Source organism: Mus pahari, chromosome 5 (genome assembly GCF_900095145.1).
Source record: "Mus pahari chromosome 5, PAHARI_EIJ_v1.1, whole genome shotgun sequence".
In the NCBI taxonomy this organism is placed as follows: Eukaryota; Metazoa; Chordata; class Mammalia; order Rodentia; family Muridae; genus Mus; species Mus pahari.
In genome coordinates this window covers 63977186-64003243 of record NC_034594.1, presented here as the reverse complement: position 1 = coordinate 64003243, position 26058 = coordinate 63977186, and the positions used below count along the sequence as shown (strand labels likewise).

General features: G+C 41.9%; 1 protein-coding gene across 2 annotated transcripts in view; it reads left to right on the top strand.

Annotated features, from left to right (window-relative positions):
* The first annotated feature begins 2548 nt into the window (after positions 1-2548).
* Positions 2549-26058, top strand: part of Pde6d (phosphodiesterase 6D) — a 42875-nt gene continuing 19365 nt past the window's right edge. For both annotated transcript variants that reach the window (XM_029539300.1, XM_021198340.2), the window contains exon 1: positions 2549-3034. Coding sequence is in view for 1 of the 2 variants with exons in the window: in XM_021198340.2 (XP_021053999.1) it covers positions 2985-3034 (50 nt within the window). In the remaining variant the exon portion in view is untranslated. The remainder of the gene's footprint in view (positions 3035-26058) is intronic.

Sequence of the window (26058 nt, the reverse complement as noted above, 5' to 3'; positions counted from 1 at the left end):
ACCATCCGTAATGAGATCTGATGCCCTCTTCTGGGATGTCTGAAGACAGCTACAGTGTACTTACATATAATAAATAAATCTTTAAAAAAAAAAAAAAGAAAAGAAAAGAAATGTAGGCAAAAGTCTTAAACAGTCAAAAAGACCATTCAAGGTTAAGGTGGACAGCATCAGAAAAATAGAAACGCATACGTTAACGAAATAGTTTAGCCAGAATGACTAAAATTAAAAAGACTTATGATAAATATTCAGGGTTAACAAGAATGAGCAGCAACTAGAACTTTCCAACACAGCAGGCAAAAGCCTCAGTTCTACAGTCCCTTTGAAAAACTAGCACTATCTACTATCACTGCCCATACATATATTCTACTAGGCTAACAACTCTTTTCCTAAAATCTGTGCAAAGTGTCCACAAAAGGAAGCCGACAAGAATGCCCAGTTCATAATGTATGTTAATGATAAAACCCAGATCCCCATCAACTCTCTCAGAGATGAACTGTGACTATACATACAATTCGCCATGGAAAAATGCTACAAACACATGTCAGCTATATACTGCACATACTGCATAATCACATATAAGTGAAATCCACATACAGATTCAAATACAGATAAAATATCTACATGGCCCTAAAACCAGGAGACAGGTGATTACTGGCAGATATGAGGATGCATTACAATGGGAAAGGGCATACATGGTAGCTGCTGGGAAGGCTCTGCTACTTGATTTGGGTGGTACTTATGGGTGTATATGTCTTCTCTCACCCAATGTATGGCACATCTCATTAACAAAGATAATGCACAATTAAAAAAAAATTTAACATGAGGGAAAAATCCCCAACCTTTGAGTCAGCGGTTCTCAGCCTTCCCAATGCTGGGACTCTTTAATGCAGTTCCTCAGGCTGTGGTGACCTCAACCATAAAATTATTTTCATTGCTACTTCAAAACTGTTGTGTTTCGGACTGGTGAGATGGTTCAGCAGTTAAGAGCACTGACTGCTCTTTCAAAGGTCCTGAGTTCAAATCCCAGCAACCACATGGTGGCTCACAACCATCCATAATGAGATCTGATACCCTCTTCTGGAATGTCTGAAGATAGCTACACTGCACTTGCATATAATAAATAAATAAATCTTTAAAACCAAAAAGAACTGTAATGTTTCTACTGTATGGATCATAATGTAAACATTTTTGGAGATAGAGGTTTGCCAAAGGGATTTTTGACCCACAGTTTGAGAAACACTGCTTTAAGTTCAAATGTCATTTCCACCATGAAGTTTTGCCAACTGTTAAAGGCACTTCATCGAACCTCTCAGGCATTCTCCACTTGATCCTGACTAAAAGGCCAACAAGTAATCCTCTGTGGCATTCTGATGTCTTTTCTTTTATGCCATTTGTCAACTCCATCTTGAATCTCCTTATCTCCCTAAACAGTTATGTATCTTCTGAATAACAGTGGCATATCTTTTACTTAACTCAGTACCCGACCAAAACCAAAAACCAAAACAAGGTTTGCTGAAATACTTGGAAGAAAAACAAACAAAAATGGGTGGATGATCAAATGGGTGGAGTGGGAACAGGAACAGGAACAGGAAAGAAGGCCTGGGGAAGAACACGGGTGTCTCCAAGGAAACAGAGGGTTAAACCAACTTTATCTACTTTCTGGGGGGGAAAAAAATCATTAAATGTCAACTTGAATGTCAAAAGAGCAAATAAAAATAGCAAGACCTATCTAGGCTGAGGATAAAGAACTGTCACACCAGTTCCTTTCAGGAAATCCACCAAATAAATGCTTTCCTATTCTCTGGGTGTTTCAACACTAGTTCAGAAACTGGTCATTAAGGAGAAAAACAATCACATTGTCATGTTTCTAAAAATATCACCTCCCTAGAGTAGTGTAGATGATACATGACAGGTCAGTAGATGGAAAGCCAGATTTTAACTGTGTCAATTTGCTGTGCTCTCTGGCCAGTCTCTGCCTCACCGGGCCTCTATTTCCTCATATTTAAAAACAAAAGATAAAGAGATTGGATTGGCAAATTCTTTTAAGTCTTCCTGTACTGACATTGAGTATATACAATCTTTAGCTCACCCAGTCCAAAGCAGAAATATAACATAAACCCTGCAAAACAAGTAAAAATGCACTCCAGACTAATAACCAACACTATTTGAGGAAGTCATTTTGTTCTATTATCTTCCATGGCTTAATCTGTGGTTTTGTTGGATGGTTGCTGTCTTACCATGGTTTGCAGACTCCTGAGTTCCATGTAAACAGAAGTTAACTGTCGGTAGGTTGTCATGTCTCCGGGGTAAAAGAAGACCTTTCTGCTGGGTTTCAAGTAACAGGACTCAGAAACCAACCCCATAGGAGGATTCCAAATATGTGCACACTGCTCGGCACACTGGAACCTAAGTTAAAAAGATGTAGCGCACAGTATGCTGGGATTTGTAGTCCCTGGACTCTAGTGGTGCGCTGGGATCGCCTGTGTTCTCTGGAATGCTGGGAATTGTAGTTTCAGCCACCTTGTACAGTGCAGCCTGCCATAGTCTCAGACCACTAGTGTGCCCGGCGACAGGAGCAAGCTTCTCAAAAGCCTCTGAAGATTTCAAGCCACTGCTCCTCTGGGACAAACTCTAGGCAACAACACAAAAGAAAATCCTGTCCTCCGGGACTCTCCAAGTGGGCCTTTCCCACTGACGCTCTCCGTCCCCGAGCGAAGCCGCTGAGCGTTGCTATTGGCTACTCAAGATGCCAATCGCCAAAGCTGGCTTGTCATTGGTTTCAAGGCGGGAGCTCCACGACTAGAGGGAAGGAGAAGGGATCAGGAGCGGGAGCTGAGGGGAGGGAGAGGCCGGTTCGGGTCTGGCCGCCACCGCTGCTCACCTGAGGTGTCCGGCCGGGCTGCGGCTGTCCTCGGTTCCTGGGTATCGTCTGTGAGACCCCGCGGAGCCAGCGTGGGAGGGCCGCAGGCGGCAGGCGCCGCATCATGTCAGCCAAGGACGAGCGGGCCAGGGATATCCTGAGAGGCTTCAAACTGTATCCGCCCGGGAGCAGGGGCGGGGCTGGGAGGAGGCTGTGGCTCTAAGGAGCCAGGCTTTGGCAGGGGCACCAGGTGGGCACCGGGGAAGAAGGGCTACCAGAGGGAACAGGAAAGGGACGGTGTGCCGGGCCCCCGGGAGGGACCGCGAACGGGAGGCAGGCACAGGGGCACCCTGAGGGAGGAAGGGGACGTTGATGGAGCCGGGGGGGGGGGGCTTGGAGGTGAAGGAGCCCCAGGACCTGGCTGCTGCGAGAAGTGTTCCCATTAGAAATTGGGGTCCTGAAGGCCCGGAGGCCAGGAGGGGACTGCAGTCCCCGTGCAGAGGCTGAGGGAGTGCAGCAAGCTGGCCTCCTAGCCTGCCTAGGAGCGACTTTGGCGGGAAGCCCATGGGGAGAGCAGGAGAAAGTGACTCCAAGCAAGTGACCTTGTATGTGGGGGATAATGTACCCCATCTCACCCCACCACACACACACCCGTATTGTTTCCACAACTTTTCTTCCTCACTTGTGGCTTCTTATAGGGCTGGAGTATTGGAGAGGTGGGGAAAGAGAAATTCAAGACGGACCCCATCTTAACACTTTCTTGGCCTTTGGAGCATTAACCTCTCAAGTTCTCTTTCCAGCAAGATGAGAAATAGGAGGTGTGTGAGATGTGTGAGGTACTTTGATTTTTGAACCGACTCCCGGCAAAATTATCTTTGGCATCGCTGAGGTTAATGCTTTATTATGGTGAAGCTGTTCACAATTACTTGATTGTGTTGAGGACACCGTATGATATCAGAATTCGTTGTTTCGGTGGATTTGGTGTTGAATGCCTGTTATCCCAGTACTTGGGAGATGGAAGCAGGGGGATCTGGAATTCGGGTCATCCTCAGAGTTTCATAGAGTTCAAGGCCAGCCTTGGTTATAGGAGACCCTGCTTCAAAAAGGAAGAAAGTGAGGAGGCAGAGGAGGAAAAGAAACCATTGCTTCAGGCCTGTTGGTAGCTACACTGTGACTTTTGCAACCTCTTTATATACAGAGAGAGAACTTCGAAGCATTTGTTTAATTTTGGTGACAGGGTCATAATGTGTAGCTCTGGCTGACCCAGAACTTGATGTGTAGACCAGGCTGGCCTCAAAGAGATCTACCTGTCTCTGCCTCCCGAGTGCTGGAACTGCTAGAACTCAGGGTGTGGCCAGCAGCTCCGGCTGGAAGCTGTGTGTTTTGATGGACTATTTGTCACCATAAAATGCAGATGAAATATATTCCAGTTTTACATTCTGTTGACCTTAATCTCTGCTGTACAGTATGAAATATTCCTAAGTGCCTCCCTCTGTGCAATGTAACCATCATTTACCGAGCTCCTGCCTCTGTGAAGGTTTAGGCTTCCCTAAATTGGTTCTCTGAACAACCTGTTGCATTGTCTCAAGACCCGTTTCATATTTTCCAATATCTAATTACTTGGCTATGGTTAGAAACCAAGGTGATCGTAAATTCTAGAATTCATACAAGGCATGATTAAATCATGGTTACAATCCCAGCACTTGGTGACTGAAGTAAGAGACTGTCATGTGTTCAAGACCAATCTAGGCTGTACAGTGAAACCCTGACTCCAAAAAAAGAATAGATCAAAAACAACACCACAAAAACCATGCACCACTGTGTGAACAGGGGTGGACAGGTAGAATGGAAGCATAAACGGGGTCATGGGTTTCTTTAGCACCAGGGAGAAAAACCAACCCAGGAAGTTTTGGGTGCAAAAGGAAAACCCTTCAAGTGAAAACTATACCGAGGTTTTGTGGAGTTTGTTTTTGAGTGTGAGCAAGTAGAGTGCATTGAGAAGTAAAGGGACAGCTCTCTGCAGCTGGCAGGGGTTGGAAAGTGTGCTTTGTAAACATAGAAGGCTGTATGTATCTCCTTACATACTGACATTCATGATAAACCCTCAGTGGCTTTCGATAGTGAAGTTTAGTAACAGACTCTTCTGTGGCTCCCTGTCTGTTTGGGATAAATGAATATAGCAGAAAACTGTAGACTTTGTCACTTTTACTTCTGACATGAACCTGTTGAGATAAAGGCTAATGGACAAATATAGAAAATTCTATAAAGCTGGATGTGGTGGCACACACCTTTAGTCCCAGTACTCAAGGAAGCAGAGGCAGGTGGATCTCTGTGAGTCTGAGGCCAGCCTGGTCTGCAAATCACGTTCAGGACAACCAGGGCACACAGAGAAACCTTGTCTCAAAAACCAATAAGAAAGAGAGAGTGTGTGTGAATCAGCCACTTAAGTAATGATGTGAGTGCTTCAGGAAACAGGCTTTCAGGGAAAGCTTGACCTGAGCTGATTAAATTATAAAGCAAAGGGAAATAGCCACATAGCAGTTAGGGAGGGAGGGATAGAGTGCTCATCCTCCCATTTCCTTCCTTGACATCTGAAAATGAAATGAAGGAAAATGGGGCTAGAGATACAGCTCAGCAGTTAAAAACTTAAGGATGTGAATTGCTCCTGTAGAGGGCCTGGGTTTGATTCCCAGCACCCACACCAGGCAGTTGGTTAACTGAATTCCAAGGATCTAACACCCTCTTGCACCTGCCCATATGTGGCACATATAATCTCATGTAAGCACACACACATAGATATACATATAAGTAATAAGTTTTTAAAAGAGAAAGAAAACAGGAACTAGATGGCTTTCCATGCCCATTTTTAAAAAAATATAATTTTATGTTAGAAACAACTTGATCACTCACCACTTTTGATTGGATAATTTTTTCTGAACTGTTTTCAGATTGTTTCTTTTAAAAAAATTGTATTTACTACTTCCTTAATTACTTTCTGTTGCTATGATGAGACACTGTGACCAAGGAGGGAACTTAGATAAAGGGGGCTTAGGGTTTCAGAGGGTTAGCGGCTGTGACCGCCATGATGGGGAGCCTGGCAACAGGTAGGAAGACGTGGTACTGGAGCTTATATCTGATCCACAAACACTAGGCCCAAACTGCGAACTGGAACCTTGAGGATTTTTGAAAGCTCTAAGGCCAATTCCCAGAGACACATCTCCTCCAACAAGGCCACACCTCTTTGCCTCTTTTTTTTTTTTTTTTTTTTTAAGATTTATTTATTGTTATATTTAAGTGCACTATAACTATCTTCAGACACAAGGGAAACGGGCATCAGATCTCATTACAGATGGTTGTGAGCCATCATGTGGTTGCTGGGTATTGAACTCAGGACCTCAGAAAGAGCAGTCAGTGCTCTTAACCCAAGGCCACACCTCTTAATCCTCCCAAAACTGTTCCACAAACTGGGGAGTAACCAAATATTCAAATATATGAGCTTCTGCAAACCATGCTCATTCAAAATAACACATTACCATTAAAAAAAAAAGGCACCATTATATTCTCCTACCAACAATACTCAATTTTGCATGTTGACTTTTTTTATTTTTGAAAATCTTACTTCATTGAAAAAATGATAAATTTTAATTTGTATTTCTGCATCCCCTTCTCTCTGGAGAAATAATAAAGCATAGTTATATGTTATTTTATATACATAGTGTAGTTAAAGCATAGTTAGTGCTAAACTAGCTAGCTGTTGGAGGCACATGCCTTTTAACTCCAGTGCTTAGGAGATAGAGACAGATCTGAATTCAAAACCAGCTTAGCTTACCTGGTTTATATAGCAAATTCTAGGCATTCCAGGGCTACATAGTGAGGGACTGTCTCAGAAAGAGAAGGGGAAACTGTACTGAAATGAGGAGCTACACTAACTGCCTTGCATGCTAGTCCTGTGTTCCTGAGGCAGTTCCTCTAAACCTCTGCCTCAGTCTACCTAGGGAGAAAATAAAAATAACAGCACCTGTCTTATAGGTCTATTGAAACATGACATAAATTGACCTCTAAACCTTTGGAAAAGCACCTGGTAACCAGTAAGCCTTATGTCTGGCTGCAAATTTCATGTTTCTCAATTTTCTTCTCTGAATTATTTGTTAATGTTTACCCATTTTACTATTTTTTTTCATATTAATCCCTTGCCTAGCATGTCTAATGTGTCTGTTTTGTCACAGTATACTGTTTAAAGCTTTTTCTGTGGTTTTGGCTTGGGATTTTTTGTTTTTGTTAACACTAGACATTGAAGCTAGGCACAGATCACTTGCTAGGCAAACAGCCTACCCAGCTGTATCCCTAGCTTTCCTTTTACCTTTTTGTTTATTTATCCTCTGGCAAATCCCTGCATGAATATAATACATTCCAGTCACACTCGTTCCTGTCTTCTCCCTGCTGTCCCCATTGAGTCCCCACACCACTATCATGTCTTTTTGTTTTACTTTCCATTTTTTGTGACTCACTGAGTTTAACCAGGGCCGCCCAGTGGGCATGCTTGAGTTACTCACACACCAGAGGAGAGCTGCACATCAGTGGCTACACCACTGAAGACAGCGACTTCGTTCCCAACAGCTCACTGTATCTCCTTCAATCATTTTTACAATTTATACTTTGAGACAGAGTCACATTGGGTACCCCAGCCTGGCCATGAACTCACTCTGTAACCTCAGCAAGCCTTGAACTAATGGTCTTTGTTCTTCAGCCTCCCAGGAAGCTGGGATTTTTTGGTTTTGATTGAACAGAATTCTTTTTTAACTTTTTTTTAAATATATATCTATAGCTTCCATTTCGCTTTTGCATTTTTGTCTTATTTAAGAAAATCTTGGGGCTGGAGAGATGGCTCAGTGGTTAAAGGCACTGACTGCTCTTCCAAAGGACCCAGGTTCAAATCCCAGCACCTACATGGCAGCTCACAACTGTCTGTAACACCAAGATCTAACACTCTCACATACACATACGTGCAGACAAAACACTAGTACACATAAAATAAAGAGAAATATATTTTTAAAAAATACTCCAAGGAAGATCTCCCTAATATATTCTGGTTCAGCTTGTATAAATACTTTACCTATTTTGAGTCTTAATCCAATTTGGGGGGCTTTACAGAAGCAGAGGGTGGCTATTGTTGTTATTGTTGTTGTTGTTTAAGGAGCTAGTGATCTCTCTTATCCCGAGATTAATCATATAGCCTGCTTCTTATTTTCAGTACTTAACCCTTTAATCCTCTGACATATATTTATACTTACAGTGTGTGGTAGGAATAAGCTGTTTGGAAAGTCAGCTATTCCAAGGAACATTTACTAGCTACTTAAACCACCACCCTGCTTCCATTGTTTTGGAATGTTGTCTTTGTCATGTAACAATTTCCATAAGACGTGGGTTTACTTTTAGGATATTGTTTCATTAATTTATTTCTTGCCCATGCCTGTACATGCTTAAGGGGAGTCACCTAGTTTCACAGTGTGGTTTAATACAGTGTCAATGTGACTGCCATGAGTATGTATCTGTAAAGCCATAAAGTCCCAAGTAAATATGTGTGTCCCTTCTACTCACAGGAAGCTTTTCCCCATGTCCATTTTAGCTATCCAATAAGCATGAATAATATTGCAAAACTTAGATTTAACTAAAAGAATTCATGTAAAGCTTTGTATTTGTTATGTTCCTTCAAAACAGTATGTTGTTCTCTTAGCATCTCCACCCCCATCTCTTCTTACCTGTTTTCAGCTCATACACATTAAGAGTCTTCTATTTCTTTCTTTGTTAAAAGAATAACATTACCTAGTTGTAAATGAAAATTATAAATATTTGGGGATAGGACAAATGTGATTTCCTCTGCCTAGATCTTGGATTTGATCATTTTAAACAGCTGATATATTGTAAATCCACGTTCCCCAGTTATTTCTTTTAACAAAGGTCTTTTGGGTGGCGATTATGTTCAGGGTACTGGGTACTGGAAGTCTACAAAATGAATGAACAACGCCCCCCCCCCCTGAATTCTGCTTAGAAGGAATGGATGTCTTTAACATGATGTTACTAGCTAGGTCTGGTGGTTCAGGCCTGTAATCCCAGCTAAATTCAAGGCCTTCCAGGGCAACTTGGTCTCAAATTAAACATTTAAAATAAAATGCAAAGAAGCTAGTAAAGAGCAGTCACCTAGGTTCAGTCTTTATTACTAAAGTACTTTTAATGGTGTTTTGTTTTGCTGTTAAATTTTATTACAGTACTTTAATATTTTTAGTGTAGTTTACTAATTTAGCTAATGTCTACAGTTACTTGCTTTTATAAATCTTTTTTAAAGATTTATTTATTTATTATATGTAAGTACACTGTAGCTGTCTTCAGACACTCCAGAAGAGGGCGTCAGATCTCGTTACGGATGGTTATAAGCCACCATGTGGTTGCTGGGATTTGAACTCCGGACCTTCGGAAGAGCAGTCGGGTGCTCTTACCCACTGAGCCATCTCACCAGCCCCTCTTTTATAAATCTTAGAGAATTGTTTTAAAATGTTTTTATTTAGCTTATCATGTTCATAATTTTCAAAGATAGGTACTGTTACTTTCAGTGATATACATTTATCATAGTACTTTTTGTCTGAGACTGGGTCTTTGTTTTCCAGGCTAGTATCAAATTCCTAGACATAAGACATCCTTCCCACTTAAGCATCCCAAATGACTGAGACTACAGCCTACTTCACCATAGAACTCTCATAGTGACAGGCTTCTCATATAGCTCTGACTATATTTTACCTCCTTGGGTAATTTTTTCATTGGTATAAATGTGAACCTTAATAAGTTAATGTGGGGGCAGTGAAATGGCTCAGTGCTACCAACCCAGAGCTAGCCCCAGGACCCACTTGGTAGACAGAAATGAGCCTGCATAAGTTTTCTACTGACCTCCATGTGTGTGTACATGTGCACACACAAACACACATACAAACTTAAGTAATGTTAAAAAATAAAAAAATAAAAAAAAACAAGAAACAAAACAGACTGTCAGAGATGATGTTTTATGATCTCATTATCTTTAATCCACTGGAAAATTGCTTTGGTAGAATCTACGTGTATATGGTTTTGTTTCTGTTTTTGTTTTGAGACAGGATTTCTCTACATAGCTATGGCTGTCCTGGAACTCACTCTGTAGACCAGGCTAGCCTTGAACTCACAGAGAGCCTCCTGCATCTGCCTCATAAGTGCAGGAATTAACGGGCCATCACCAATAAGTTGTTGTTACTTAATTATCTCCATTTGCTTATATTTTAGAACTTAATATAATGTTCAGATAGAATATAAATTAAAATAAACATTTGACTTAAATTAGAAAAAGAATATATTAAATACTTCCAAAGGAAAGACCAATGAATAAAGGAAGACATATTCAGCCTTATTAAAACTGTCTTCTTGGAGCCGGGCGTGGTGGCGCATGCCTTTAATCCCAGCACTCGGGAGGCAGAGGCAGGTGGATTTCTGAGTTCGAGGCCAGCCTGGTCTACAAAGTGAGTTCCAGGACAGCCAGGGCTAAACAGAGAAACCCTGTCTCGAAAAACCAAAAAAAAAAAAAAAAAACTGTCTTCTTATTGAACAGTAACTTGTTTTCAACCACTTTAGAGGAAGAGGAACACTAACTTGCTCTCTTACATGTGTATGTAGAGCCTCTATAGAGAGTACTTGATATCGATCAAAATTTTGTGTGTAACTGCTATGGTAAATAGAACAGGCTGTAAGTCTGTAGATTCAGACTTGCTACCTGCAGCCTTATGACCTTCAACATAACACTCACACTCACTGTACCCCAGTTTCCATAACTCAATATCCCCAAAGGATTGTTACAAGAATTAAATGAAATTTCAGCCAGGTAGTGGTGGCACAGGCCTATAATCCCAACACTCGGGAGGCAGAGACAGGTGGATCTTTGTAAGTTCAAGACCAGCCTGGTCAACAGAGTAAGTTCCAGGATAGCCAAAACTACACAGAGAAACCCTGACTCGGGGAAAAGAAAAAAGGAAGAAAATAAAAAAGGCACAACTGCTGATAGGGATTGCCTTAGGGTCTTGTTCCAAGAATTAGATGAAATTAAAGTTTAACACAGTACTCAGCATGCAGTAGGTAATAAGTAATAACTGCGGTTATTCAGTCTATTCATAATTATGAATAATAATAGTAGTGAACTGGGGATATATCTCAGCTAATTGAGTGCTTGCCTAGTATGTGCATGGAGCCCTGACTTGATTTTCCAGTACATATAAGCCAAATCAAGGTCCTAGCACTTAGGAGGCAAAGGCAGGAGGATCAGAAGTTTTAGGTCATCTTAGCTGTATATTGAATTCAAGATTACCATGGGTTGCAGGAAACCCTATCTCAAAAAAAAAAAAAAAAGTAATACTAGTGCTAATATCCTCTAGAACATAAGGTAATGTCTTTAGGTGCACATGTCTATGAATACAGGTAGCAGCCAGAGGTCAGTCTAAGGAGTTGATTCTCAAGCACCAATATCAAGTGGTCCACCTTGTCTGAGACAGGATCTAGAACTTGCCAGTTGGCCTAGGTGACATAACCATGAGCCACCTGTTTCCTTCTTCCCGATACTTGTATTGCAAGCCTGTGCCACCAAGCCTAGCTCTTTTGTGTGGGTTCCAGGATCAGAACATGCTTGCTTCTTACATGCTTGCCTGGCAAGCACTTTACCAAGTGAGCTATTTCCCCTTCTGTTTTTAAGATTACTTATATTTGGGCTGGTGAGATGGCTCGGTGGGTAAGAGCACCCAACTGCTCTTCCGAGGGTCGGGAGTTCAAATCCCAGCAACCACATGGTGGCTCATAATCACCCTTAACAAGATCTGACGCCCTCTTCTGGAGTGTCTGAAGACAGCTACAGTGTACTTACATATAATAAATAAATAAATCTTTAAAAAAAAAAGATTACTTATATTTATGTATATGTGTGAGTGCCTACATGTATGTATTCGCACTTGTGTATCTGGTACCCTCAGAGTCCAGAAGAGGGTGTCTAATCCCCTGAAACTGGAGTTAGGCAGTTGTGAGCCACTTGATGTTGGTGCTAGGACCAAGCCTGGATCCTCTGGAAGAACAGCAGTGTTGTTAACCACTGAGCCATCTCTTCAGCCCCCACTCATATTTCATTTGAGAATTATTCTTTTCTGTTGTACTTACATCCTCTGTGTTGTATTTAATTTTTCCTCATCTCTTAAATTCAGGGGCAACCTGGGATAAGAAAGGCATTTTTAACAACTAGTCACCTAGAAGGATAAAGATACTTCTCAAAAAGTATTTAAATGGCAAATGAATATCTACTTTTTATTATTATATTTCATTGTATGTACGTATACTTACCTGGGTGTGTACGAAAGAACTCCTACATTAGCCTCTGGAGGTCAGAAGAGCGTGTCAGATCCCCTGGAACTGGAACTACAGGCAGCTGATAGCTACCATATGGGTGCTGGGAGGTGAAGCCTGGTCCTCTGGAGAACAGTAAGCACTCTTGGCCTTCAAGCCATCTCTCTAGCCCCAAAGGGGTATATTCTTGATTTCACTTTCTTTGTTTCCATTTTAAACGTAGTCTGTAGTAAAGAAATGGCTAACCACGGAATACAGTTAGCAACTTTGATCATGATCATATAGAAGAGCTTGTTACTCAGAGCTAATAAGCACAGCATTATGGGCCATTAGGTTTTTACAGCAAAGTTACTCACAGAAGGTATCCCACAAGGCAGTAGTCTTCAAATGAGCCCCCCAGACTACCTTATAAATGAGAAGAGAGAATGCCTCGCATGATCCCTTAGACCACAGCACACATAAATGAGTGTATAGTGGTAGTATTTAGAAGGCTACCTTGTCAATAGGTCCAGTTATTTCCACTTGCCTCTGGAATCTTGCCCTTAAACATCTGAAAAGTATCAGATAAAAATTATATGTGGACCAGGCAGAGGTGGCACATGCCTTTAGTCTCAGCACTCAGGAGGCAGAGACAAGTGGATCTCTGAATTAAGAGGACTGCTCCACAGAGCTAGTTCCAGAACAGCCAGGGCTGTACAGAGAAACCCTACCTCAAACACCCACACACACACACACACACAAAGAAAAAAGAAGAGGAGGAAGAGGAGGAGGAGGAAGAAGAAGAGGAGAAGTCTTGGTTCCTGGCTAGTTAGCTCTAGAAAGTTCAGTAAGAGAATGTCTTTTTAAAAAATAATAATAAATTAGCTAGGCAAAGTGGCACAACCCTTTGAGTGCAGGGTTTTGGAGGCAGAAGCAGGTAGATTTCTGAGTTCAAGGCCAGCCTGGTTTACATAGAGAATTCCAGAACAGCCAGGGCCTCATGGAAAAATCCTGTCTGAAAAAAATAAGGTGACGTGATTGAAAATAGACTTGAAACCAATCTGTGATCTCCTCAAGACTTGTATAAGAGAGATGGGAAGACTAACGGAATGCAGCATGGGAAGTGCACAGTGCTACCCTAAGTGCAAAAGAAATGCCGAGTGATTACTGCTGGGGGCGCTGTGGAAGTTTCAGAGTTGTCATCTAAATAGAGTCTTGAAAGATGAGTAGGTGTTAAGGAGTCTAATCTTTCGATTCTGGGGAGTAACAGCAACACGATGGCAGGCACAGTGCAGAGGAGCACTTTGGGCGTGAGCTGGAGCTGAGCAAAGGAACATAGAGATCAGAAGTCCTTAGAGGACTGGAGTGGGAATTTCATTCAGAGTATGAGACACCATACCGAGAGTCTGTGACAGCTTATACATTAGTACTGATCTTAAGAGCAATCTCTAAGGAAACAAGATGAACTATGATCTGTCAATATTAGAGGATTGATAGAGGAAGTAAAGTCAGCAAATATATTATTCAAGAAATCTGGTGACAAAACCAAGTTTAGGAGGTAGCTTGAGTAAGGTTATCATGACTGCTGGGTGGGGTGGGTGTGAAGTTCAGTGGTCAAACACTAGCCTAGCTTGCATGAGACCAGATATACCCTCCTACCCCCAGCACTGGAAAAATCAAGAAGAGTTCAGTTAAACAGTAAGAGTCACTTTCTCAGTTGTCTAACTGTATGTGCATCATTTATTATCTTTAAGCACAGATTATGGTTGCTCCAGTTGACTTGCAAGGATATTATGAAATTACACCATCCCACTTTAAAAACCGTAGCTCTTCAAATGTATTGTGCTTGCTGTTGTTATTACAGTCATTTGTTTAACTCCACTCTAAAGTTTAGAATTGCTTTTGCAAATTTATACGTTTCATGTTTCAGGATGCCAAAAAGGCCAGAGACACATTGATTTTCTTTTATACTGTCTTAGATCTCTGAAAAGCATCTGTTCATCAGGCTGGGAAGTAGTTGTCATGCAGTAAAAACAGAACTGTAGAACCATCTTTCGCTTTCCATTTCCTATTTATTTATTTGAGGGGCAAGACGAGGCTCCCAAGTGTGGATTACAACTGTGAGCTCAGACCTTTTGGTTTTTTATTTATTTGTTTGGTATTTGGGGGACAGGGGTTTTTTGTGTAGTCATGGCTGTCCTGGAACTTGCTCTGTAGACCAGACTGGCCTTGAACTCACAGAGAGCCGCCTGCCTCTACTTCCTATATACTGAGATTAAATGTATGTCTCACTACTGATCAGCCTTTTCACCTTTTTTAAGGGTTATAATTTAAGGAAATTAATGCCTCTCTCAGAACCATAGCTCTTTTTTTTTTTTTTTTTTTTTTTTTTTAAGGTTAGGTAAAGTTCAAGAATCCCTGAATATAGATTTTGGTGCCATTCAAGAACACAATTCCAGCCATGTGTGGTGGCTCACGCCTTTAATCCCACTAGGGAGGCAGAGGCAGAGGCAGGCGGATTTCTGAGTTCGAGGCCAGCCTGGTCTACAGAGTAAGTTCCAGGACAACCAGGACTATACAGAGAAACCCTGCCTTGAAAAAAAAAAAAAAAAAAAAAACACGATTCCTTGCCTTCAAATAAGATGAAAGAATCTTTGGGGAGCATGCCCCTGAAAGGGGGCATATGCTTGCTATCTCTTCCATCTGGAGGTGCTGGGAAACAAACAAGGCAAAGCTAGTCTGTAAGAATCGTTCAGATGTGTCTTTCTGGTGCTTAACTGTGGGTCAGTACAGTCGTTGACTCTAGAAAAGAAATGTTTGTCTCATTGTCTGACTTGGCTAATAAGAAGACTGTGTTACATTTCAAGCGGTGATCTCTTTCTCATTACTAAGTTACTCACCTGCCCTGTTCCCAGGCAGTCTGGGTTGAGGTTGTCTCTTTTCCAAGCTCAGCAGCATTGCCAGAGCCAGAGTATTATTTCACAGTGACACCACCATTTGTTACAGCATATTAAGTTCCAAGAATGCGAAGCCTGGGTTCTCAGGGACACATTTATATTGTCTCTCCATATCTCCTATAAGTGGGAACATTGCTGGGAAATTATTGAGTAGAGAAGTTGGTTTCATTATATGTCAGTGAGAATTGGCTTTCAAGAATGTACTAAAGGGCTGGTGAGATGGCTCAGTGGGTAAGAGCACCCAAGTGCTCTTCCGAAGGTCCTGAGTTCAAATCCCAGCAACCACATGGTGGCTCACAACCACCCGTAATGAGATCTGACTTCCCTCTTCTGGAGCATCTGAAGATAGCTACAGTGTACTTACATGTAATAAAAAATAAATAAAACATTTTAAAAAAAAAAAGAATGTACTAAAACAGCAAGATTGCACAGTAATTTAAGGCACTTGCTACCAAGTCTAGCCATCTGAGCTTGGTCCCCCAGGAGCCCCACAGAGGAAGGAAATAACTGAGTCTCACAAGTTGTCCTCTAACTCTACTTATGTGTACATTGTATTTGTGTACACACATACATACGCACACATGATAAATGAAGGAACTCTGAAATATTTTCAGAAATGGGGCTGGGGCCTAGAGAGATGGCTTAGTGGTTAAGATCACTGGCTGCTTTGCTAGAGGACCTGGGTTCAATTCACAGCTCCCACATATGGCCTTACAGCTGTCTGTACCTCCAATTCCACATCATCTGACCCTTTTTCTGGTTTCAGAAAATATACCAGGGATGTACACAGTGTACAGACATACATGCAATAAAAATACCAATACACAGCTGGGCGGTGGTGGCACACGCCTTTAATCCCAGTACTTGGGAGGCAGAGGCAGGTGGATTTCTGAGTTCGAGGCCAGCCGGGGCATGTATATATATCAATACGCATAGAATAAAATAGTAATTTAAAAAAATAAACCTTAAAAGAATGCACTGAAGGACCTGTCCTATGTAGCAAAGCTAGGGCAGAAGTAGCATGAGGTACTGGCAGAGTAGGTATACAAGCAAAGAGGCCCAGATAGAGACGAAAGCATCACAACCAGAAGTGGAATGCAAAGGACAGCATTGCTGTAAGGAAGTGCTCAGGATGCCACCAAACAGAAACCTCCTTTGCTCACTGCCAGGCACTATAGCTGCTTCCACCCCAAAGGAATGAGCAGAAAGCTTTTCTTTATGCCAGTGACCTTGGTTTGGAAGCTTTGCCTCATAATGCTTTGGTCTACAGTTGGTAGACATTAGCATATGTCATTATATGCCTAGTCAGCCATTTTGCCTGGAAAAAAAACCTCTTACCTTGAAATTACTCAGAGCCACATGCCCATATATAATTTACAAGTACTCTGCCAAGTCATGAATTCAGGCCTAATGCAGAAAAGGCTTTTAAGTTCTGATGTGTTTTACCTACAAATCAGCTGATTATTTTAGCTGTTCTTAAAGACAGTGGGTGGTCAAGGTTTTTTGAGTTTGTTTTTAGAATTTTTTTTTAATTGTGGGGGGGGGGAGGTGTGCACGCAGGAACTCACAAAGGCCAGATGCTCCTTGGAGCTAGATTTATAGGCAGTTGTGTGTCTGATGTGTGTGCTGGGAATTGAACTCTGGTTCTCTGCAAAGCAGCATTCACTCTTAACTGCTAAGGCATCTCTCCCACCCCCCTTGGTTAGTTACTTTGCAGAGCACCAGTCTTATTTCCCCTTCTACAACCCGCCAATCCCCGAGTGCTGTCTGCTTCTTAGACACTCTTGAATAACCCTTGCTTTCTGGTTGTCAACCTGAAAGAGAGTTCCCAGCAACCTTCTGACTTGCTCTGTGATGTTCACTTGTGTTTCAGCACATATTTGAGTCTCTTGTGTTGAGTGCTAAGATAAGATGATAATAAACCTGGATGGAATTTGATTTACAAACGCGAATGTACACAGCACACTATGTATACACGTTCTCCAGTGTAGGGTCAGTGGGGCACTGAAGCAGACAGCACTCTAGAGAGTGGAGTGTGGCTGAGCCTGAGCCCGGCAGCTTTCTCCAGTAAGCCTTCATTTTTCAGCCTGACTTTTCAAGCCCTGGTTTAAAGCAGCTTGTTAACCTGCTAACCTGTTGCCTGTGATTTTCTGTCCCCTGACAAACTGTCATCTTTTTTTACAATACTTCCCATTGTATTGTCTCTTCTGTTGTCTTTTTAACTAGTTATTTAGTTTTTTTAAAAAAAAAATCTGGCACTGTGGCACATGCCTTTAATCCCAGCACTTGGGAAGCAGAGATAGGCAATTTCTATAAGGTTGAATACAGCCTGGTCTACATAGGAAGTTCCAGGACAGCCAGGATTATATAGAGAAACTTATCTCAAAAAAATAAAATTCTCTTTTAGGACTTGCATGATAGGTTAACAGATGAAGGTACCTGCTGCCAAGTCTGGCAGCCTGAGTTCAGTCCCTGGGACCTGCATAGCGAATGGAGAGAGCTGACTTGTGTAGAGTGTCCTCCAACTTCCCACACACAAAATAAATAATGAATATGCCCTTGACCTACTTACAAAACCAGAACTATATGTGTTCCTTAGATAGGAGACAAACCTTGTCAAGAGCAGAAAAGAAAAAGAAGAGTATGATTTCTGTTAACTTCTTATCCTTCACCATAAGCATGGTTACAGTAGTGGCCAGGCAGGACAGGTGGATACATAGACTTGGAAATGACTGAGAGGGTAAAGACTGCAGACTGCTGTCCCACAGGAACCTCTTCACTCTTACCATCCCTCTGACTCTCTTAGCAAGACAGATAGTCAGTCTATCCTGAATATATTCTTAAGAAGTACTTTTAGTGCAAAAGAAAGGAGCCCACTTGCTTATCTGAACTAGCTCTCTAGAGCAGACCTATGTTTGGCCAGGCTTGGTTTCAGGTGCTGAGCCCGTGTTGGAGCCAGTGTAAGGTGACCCATTCTGCCAGATGCTTTCCTCCTGAGGTTTTCTGATCTCCTCTTTATCTTTTCGTAACATTAGCCAAAGAAGGTAAGAGGTCTTTTTAAAATCTTTATTACAAGCAAACTTCCATGTCAGCTAAGGTAATTTCAGATTGTTTTACAAAATTAAATTTCCAGTTTAAAAAATGAAATTGTAAGTTCTTGAATATCCCTGAAATAATGTAAGTTTGTGGTCTCATTCAAGGTATAGAAAAAGCAAGAAAGCTACTTTTTAATCATCAAACACAATAGTACTCAAAGGAGATCATTATTTGGAAATATTTAAGCTCAAGTATTTAAATATAGCTTATAATAAGGAAGTTTTGTTGTCATGAGTAGAATTTTTGTTACCTGTATGAATCTCTATAGTTTCAGTAGTTTCATGTTCTCCACTAAGCATATCACAAGAGAGTGATTTTAGAAAAGAACAAAGGACCGTTCCCATCTAGGAGTCTACTTGCATTTCTCACCTTCAGTTTTCCTAGCCTTGGTGGCTTGTCTTCACCAAGGGACCCAGGACCCTGCAGCTGCACTCTCTTCCCTGGGGAATTCAATGTAGACAGATTGTTTATCTCAATGCCACCTGTGCTGTTTCTCAGCTGCAGTAGATGCTGTACTATAGTTTCTCACTCTGGGACAAATGGCATGCAGGAAGCTGGAAGTGTCATAGATGCTAAGAGCATAGCCATTGGAATCAGGCAGTGGAAAGCCAATTTTAGAACTAAGCTCTTGGGTTAGTTAATGAAGTGTTCATCTAACATGAATGAAACCCTAGGTTCAGTCTACAGCACCATCTAAAACAGGGTCTAGTGGTTTATGCCTGCAATCCAAGCACTTGGGAGGTAGAGACAGAAGGATCAGAAATTCAAGGCCACTCTAAGCTACAAAAAAACCCTGCCACCAAAAAATAAGTAAGGCTTTACCACTCACTGGTTTTGAAACCAGTAAGTTTGAAACTTTCATTTTGGAACTGAAAGTTGCTCATCAAAATAGGGATCATAATAATGCCTACTTCATAGGATTATGAGGAGGAGTCTGATAAACATAGATAAAAGCTCATAGCGCATTAGCTGGCACTTAGCACCTATTAGCCATCATTTATACAGTAAATAGGAACTTGAAAGATGTCCGTTTCTGCCAAGGACTCTTATCATCTTGTATAGGATAGATCACCTGATAACAGAATTCCTTCTCATTTCAGTTTCTTCTGTTCATTTAAACAGATCTTTTTGATACATGTGCTAATAACCATGTTATATAATTTCTCTGGATTTTTTTTTCAGAAAAATTTTAATTGTTAGGAATTAGAGAAATATAAATACCTTCTGGTTAATTTGTGACCATTTTTATACTATTTGTTGTACTATATGTTAAGCATTTGTAATTTCCATGGAAAAGCCCAAGGAGTAGGCAGTTTTCTTCTCTAGTTTGTTACACTCTGGTGCAGTACATCTAGAAAGTTAGAAAGTCACAGAAAGGTTGCCTGGAAGCTGCCAAGGGACCCCACATCTAAGCTTCTGGGTGTTCTCTCTGCACACAGAAGAGAGGCATCCGGGCAAGTGGTTCAGTTTGTTGTTAGTTCCCAAGCACTGCCAGGGGAGATTTATCCCCCTGAGTCTCTCGTGTCCTCAGGAGGGCGTGAAGCCTGGTAGTCTAGCCCATCTTCAGTGTAGTAACTGGACTGGTTCCCAGATGCATTTCTGACATGGAAGAGATTCCTGCAGGCCTCCTGCTAGCATTTCTCTATGCCTTGCCAGCTCTGTAGCCAAGGGCTTGCTTTTTCTGTTTTTAAACATTTGATCATTTCCCTCACTGCCCATCTTTCTTCTTCGCCGGGCCAGCTTGCCCTCCTGTGTACACTCACAGCAAAAAACACAGTGGCTGCTCTCCACTCTCCCTCAGAAAAACATGCCATTCCAAACGTTTCTGATCTCTGAAGCCTCCCTTCCTAGAGACGAGTTTTGTTAACGGTCCCTCCCACTTGTTCTTCATCAAGGCCTCCCTATCTAGTGCTGCAGTGTATAGACTTTAGTGATGGGAATGCTTTTCTTTCTGTTCTTTAAGATCATTTTCCTTTCAAAATCACAGGGCTACTCAGAATTTGGCTTCTGGGTATTCGCTTTGGCCTCACTTGGGAACTGGTTAGAAGTACAGAATGACAGTTTGTAGCTCGGACCCACTGAAGTTTGTGGTTCATGAGAGTTTAAGGAAGCCAGGCCTAACTGAGCATGCTAGCACACTTATAACTACTTAGTAGGTTGAGGCAAGTTTAGGCCATTTTGGAAAACTTAGGGAGATCCCTGTCTTGTCTTAAACTAGACTAGAGAGTGGATAAGGGTGCTAGCTCAGTGGTAGAATGCCTGTCTAGCGTGCTGGAGACCCTCAGATATATAGAGAGAGTGTGTGAATTAGTTTGGTTTTGTTTTGTTTGTTTTGTTTTCCAAGACAGTTTCTCAGTGTAGCACTGGCTATGTCTTAGAACTCACTCTGTAGACCAGGCTGTGCCACTACCTCCCAGCTAATATTTATGTTTATATGTTTATTGTATGTATATGTGCCAGAATATGTATGTGTATGTGTATATATATTTTATAGAGACCACACAAGTGCAAGAGCCTGGTGAGGTCAGAGGTCAGAAGAGGCATTAACCAAGGTCCTCTTCTAGAACAGTAAGTGCTCTTAACACTGAGCATCTCTCCAGCCCCTCTACGGTGACTCCTGAAAACCAGTGATGCCTGAGTTCCACCTCCAGAGATTGTCATTTGATTGGCTTGAGTGGGAGTTTGCAAGCTCTGATTATAACAGGCAGCCAAGGTTGAACCATTGGTATTCATCAAATTTTTTAAACAAGTGTCATGTGGACCAGGCAGGCCTCAGATTTGCTATGTAACCAAAGCACTCCCGATTTCCTGCGTCACCTGCAGGGGTTGTAGGCATGCTCTGCCACGTGCAGCAAAGGTTCGCTTTGGAGAATTTTGTTTCATTGCTGTTTGCAGTACTGGGGATTGAATGTAGGGCTTCATACACCCTCGGCCAGTGCTGCAGCCCAGGATGTTAATGGCCTTTAGATACCTCCTGTGTACCACTGAGGGGAATTGTGTTTCTAATTTTCCCTTTTAAGTCCTTAGTTCAGTTGGAATTGTGTTCAAGACAATTCTGAGTCTTACATAGAAAGCTAGAAAATTCCAAGCAGAACATCTTGAAAACCTTGACAGTCTGTGGTTGGCTGAGCTGCGTGGTGATCCAAGGTCATCAAAGCCACTGGCACTGAGAAAAAGAAAAAGCAAGGATGCCCTCTTTGGCAGATCTTTGGAAGTAAGTGCCAGCCTTAAAAGCAGCAATCTGCTGCTAGATGAGGTGGCACACCTGGAATCCCAGCACTTAGGAGGCAGAGGAAGGCTGGTCTCTGAGTTTGGGGCTAGCCTGAAATAAAAGTTGAGTTCTAGGACATACAGGGTTACACAGAGAAACCCTATCTTAAAAGGCTGGGAGGAAGAGGAGGAAGAAGAAAAGGAAACAGTGATCTACTTAAAGTCATTCTGAAAAAAAATAAAATAAAATAAAGTCATTCTGAGGTGGGCATGTAGCTCACTGATACAGTATGTATAAGGCCCTGGTTCCACCCTCCAGAACCACAAACTTCTCAGAAATGTATGGTTCCAGAAAAAATTATTTTATTGTGTGTGCTCAAGGGCACATTTTGTGCACTGTGAGGGTGTGCCACAGCACACCTGTGACAATCAGTTCCCTCCACCTGTCCACATGGGTTCATGGGATCAAACTCAGGCCATCAGACTTAGGCAGCAATCATCTTTATCCACTGTGCAGTCTCATCAGCCCTCCTGCCTTAGCCTCCTGAGGGCATGGTTCACCACAGCTGGCAACTAGCTTGATCAGGGGGTTGGAGAAAGGTGTGAAAGTGGGTTTGAACCTGGTCTCACTATGTAGCTCAGACCGACCAGAACTCATTATCCGTGTGAGCCTTAAATTCACAGCAGCCCTCTTGCTTCAGGCTCAAACATGAGCCACCATGCCTGGCTGCTACTTCTCCTCTTCCTCTTCCTCCTCCTCCTCCTTATCCTCTTCCCTTTTTTTTTTTTTTTTTTTTTTTAAGGAAAGATCTTATATCCCAATGCAGAAAGACTTCTGGAGCTGTCCCAATAGTATATAGTATGGACAAGATGTGAGCTTCCATGAGTGGTTTTAGTCTGAGTTTGTCTTTACCTGAAACTGTAGCCCTATCAGTTTGGCTATCTTGTCTGGGTATGCAAATGAAGAAGAAAGGAGACACCTGGGTATGGCAGAAGACTGAAAGGAGATACAGGTTAGTCAGCATGTGTTAGACACTGATAGATATCTTATCTCACAAGGCCTCCTCTCGGGCAAGCCAACTATGGCACTTGGTACAAACCTCTCTTACAGATCAGGCTTCTCACAGTGCAGTGTAATTCTCCTACCTGGTAGTCTCTCTACCGGGAGGAGACTCTGAGAACCACAGCAGAGCCTGAACTCAACATTCATGACCATTTAGTAAATGCTAGATGAATGGAATGCCCAATTAACCTTGTTATAATACAACATGGTTTGGTCAATTTCAAATCTGAATTAATGGTACCTTTTTTAATATCAATCATAGTTTTATACCAGTAAGTTTAAACTGTAAAATAGATAAGTAAACTGGAGTTCAAGAGGAAAAAATGGAAGAAAACTACTGTGAACTTGTAAAATTCTATCAAAACTTTAAGATTCAATTTTTACTTACTTATTTGTTTTATTTTTGAGACAAGGTTTCTCTCTGTATCCCTGACTGCCCTGAAATTCCATCTGTAGATCAATCAGGCTGGTCTCAAACTCAGAGATCTGCCTGTCTCTGCCTTCCCAGAGCCAGGATTAAAGGTCTGCAGCTCATGGCCCTGCTTATAGTTTGTCTTTTTTTTTTTTCTTTTCTTTTCTAAGCGGGTCTTCAAAGTTTGGAAATTGTAGGTGCCTAAACTAGGTGTGATGGTGTGTGCCTTTCATCTCAACACTGAGGAGGCAAAGGCAGGCAGATTTCTGTAAAGTCAAACACAAGGTGAGCTCCAAGCCAGCCCAGCCATAGTAAGACCCTGCCATAGATAGCTGGATGAATGGATAGACACGCAGGCATGCATGCATGCTTATAAATATATATCTGTATATTCCTAGATGTTGCTTTCTGACTGGAAATCAGTTTATTAACATAGATACATTATCATAAGTTTAATTTCATGTTCATTTCAAGAAGAATTTTAGATACTTGTAGCATCTGTACATTGTAGTATAGTACATTGTCTGCACCCAGCTCAGGTCAAGAACACACAGAGTAAAGCCTGTTCATCCCATGCCCTTTAACATTTGTCTTCCCAGTTCTTGAGGTTTGTTCTTTTAAACTTTTTAACTTTGGGGAGAGCTGGCCACTCCCCATCTGTCCTCAGGAGGCATGGCTCTAACAACAGCTTATCCCTTGTGCCTCGGAAAACTGAAAGAATAAAGAGTTTTTTGCTGATAGAAACTTGGGTTTCATTCTTGACCCTGATCTTTCTTGGAACAAAGCATAGGTTTCCAGAATGCTTTCTTTCTGAAAATCAGAGGCTAGTGGCATTCCCTGGAGGAAAACCTGAGTTCTGGTGTCTAGGGAGTGATGTTGGAGCCAGAGCTGGTGACGGTGCTTGGCTCTCCCTGGGGATACCTTGGAAGGGAAGAACAAAAGAACTGGCCCATTAGGATTGTCTGATGCTAATTCATAGAAACCCTTTCAATCTTAAAAATAAATCAGCCCAAACTATCACCTTCATCTTTATTCCTCAAGTTATGAGATTGTTAATAGTAAAGTTTTAATATCTCAAAACTTAGTTTTCTTGTCCAGAATTTAAAGCTAAAGGTAATAAGACCCAGCAGAGTTTTGTTTTTGTAATTCAGCTAATGCAACATTTGAGACAGTATCTGTTAATGAGATAAAGCATAAAGTATGGGGAAACAAGAGCTGGACTCTAATGTTAAATTTTTAAATATAGGAGAAAATAACTGTACAAGCCAGTTAGAAAGGCTTTGTGTCAGAACAACGTGAGTGAGTGTCTCTGTGTCCTGGGCTCTCTTACTAGTTTTGTTTTGCACAGTGCAGTCCTGGGGCTGAACCCCGAGGCCCAGCACATCCTGAGCACATGCTATGCTACTGAGCGACCTGCATCCCCAGGCTCTCATTAGCTTTACTACATTGAACTTTGTTTAATGCTTGCAAAAGTCATGTGAGCATTACATTTTAGAATTTAGGTAAACGGCACTAAGAAGTTAAGGAACTGGAGAGGAGGCTCAGTGGTTAAGTGCACTCATTGCTCTTGCAGAGGACCTGGGTTTGGTTCTCAGCACCCACATGATGGCACACAACCATCCCTAACTCCAGTTCCAGGATATCTGATGAGTTTTCTCATCAGACACACGTGTGGCACAGACTCCTACTGGCAAAACAATCATACCTGTAAAATATTTTTTAAAATTTTTGTTTTAACAAGTCCTAGAGCATGTGCTCAGGACGTGCTGGGCCTCGGGTTTCAGCCCCAGGACTGCACTGCACAAAACAAAACTAGTAAGATACTCAGTGGTTAAAGGCATTTTCCAAAAAAGCCTGGCAACCCAACCCAAGTTTAATCCCTATAACCCTCACAAAAGTGGGAGGAGAGAGCTGTAAGTGTCCTCTTGTCTCCCCGTGAACTCACCCACAACCCACACAGTCATCATTTTAATTGTTAAATGAAGTTAACTATTAAATGCCAGAGCCATGATTGTACAACTAGCCGAAGACTCCACATTTTGTTCTAGCTGATGGAAGAGAGGAAGTGGAGCTGAACACAGTGGAACACTGGAATACAAATTAATAAAGAGACAGAAAAAGTGAGAAATGCCCAGTAGGAAAGTATGAAAAAGACTAGGAAGCTCACATGGAGAGAAAGAGATACTGGTCAGTTGTTACCCTCTTTAGCTAGAACAGATGGTTTTCAAGCTGAGGTAGAAACAACCTTGTGGAGGGTGTTGACCTCTGAGTCTACTAGACCTGATCCAGAGAAAGGGGCAGGGGTGCACTGAAAGGTTCTGAACAGGGAACTAGCATTCAGTAAGTGAGAGTTAAGAAAGACTATTCTGATAGCACTGGATCGACATGTAGAGGGAAAGGATGAAGGAACAAAAGCAGTTACGTTCTTGCCAAAACCCAGTGGTGATGTGGAAATGTAACCACCATTCAGTGGGAGAAATATCAGGACCTGGTGTAATGTCCAGGAAGGAAGTCACAGGGAGGGTGTGCAACAGTCGAACAGAAAGTACTTGAAGAGCAAGTTCTGCACCAAAATAATCTTACTCTCATAGCAGACTAGACACCTACAGTTTATAAATAGTCATAACTACTCCAGCCATAGCTTCCTATATTCTCAAATGCCAGCTTCTCCAGGCCACAGTTATGTACTCAGGTAATACACAGATACATGCTCCTTGGAAAAGTTTAGGGTTTTTTTTTTTCATGTGTATGGGTCTTTTGCCTGTGTGTGTGTATGACTATGCACCACAAATGTGCCTGGTGCCCGTGGAGGCCAGAAGACAGTGTCAATCCCTCAGAACTGGAGTTACAGGTGGTTGTGGGTCACCATGTATGGGTCCTGGGAGCCAAACCTGGGTCATTTAGGAGGACAGCAGTGCTCTTAACCTCTTAGCCCTCTTCTCCAGATAGAAAATTCTTTCTTTTCTTTTTTTTTTTTTTTGGGGGGGGGGTCGAGACAAGGTTTCAGGGTTTCTCTGTATAGCCCTGGCTGTCCTGGAACTCACTTTGTAGACCAGAAATCTGCCTGCCTCTGCCTCCCAAGTGC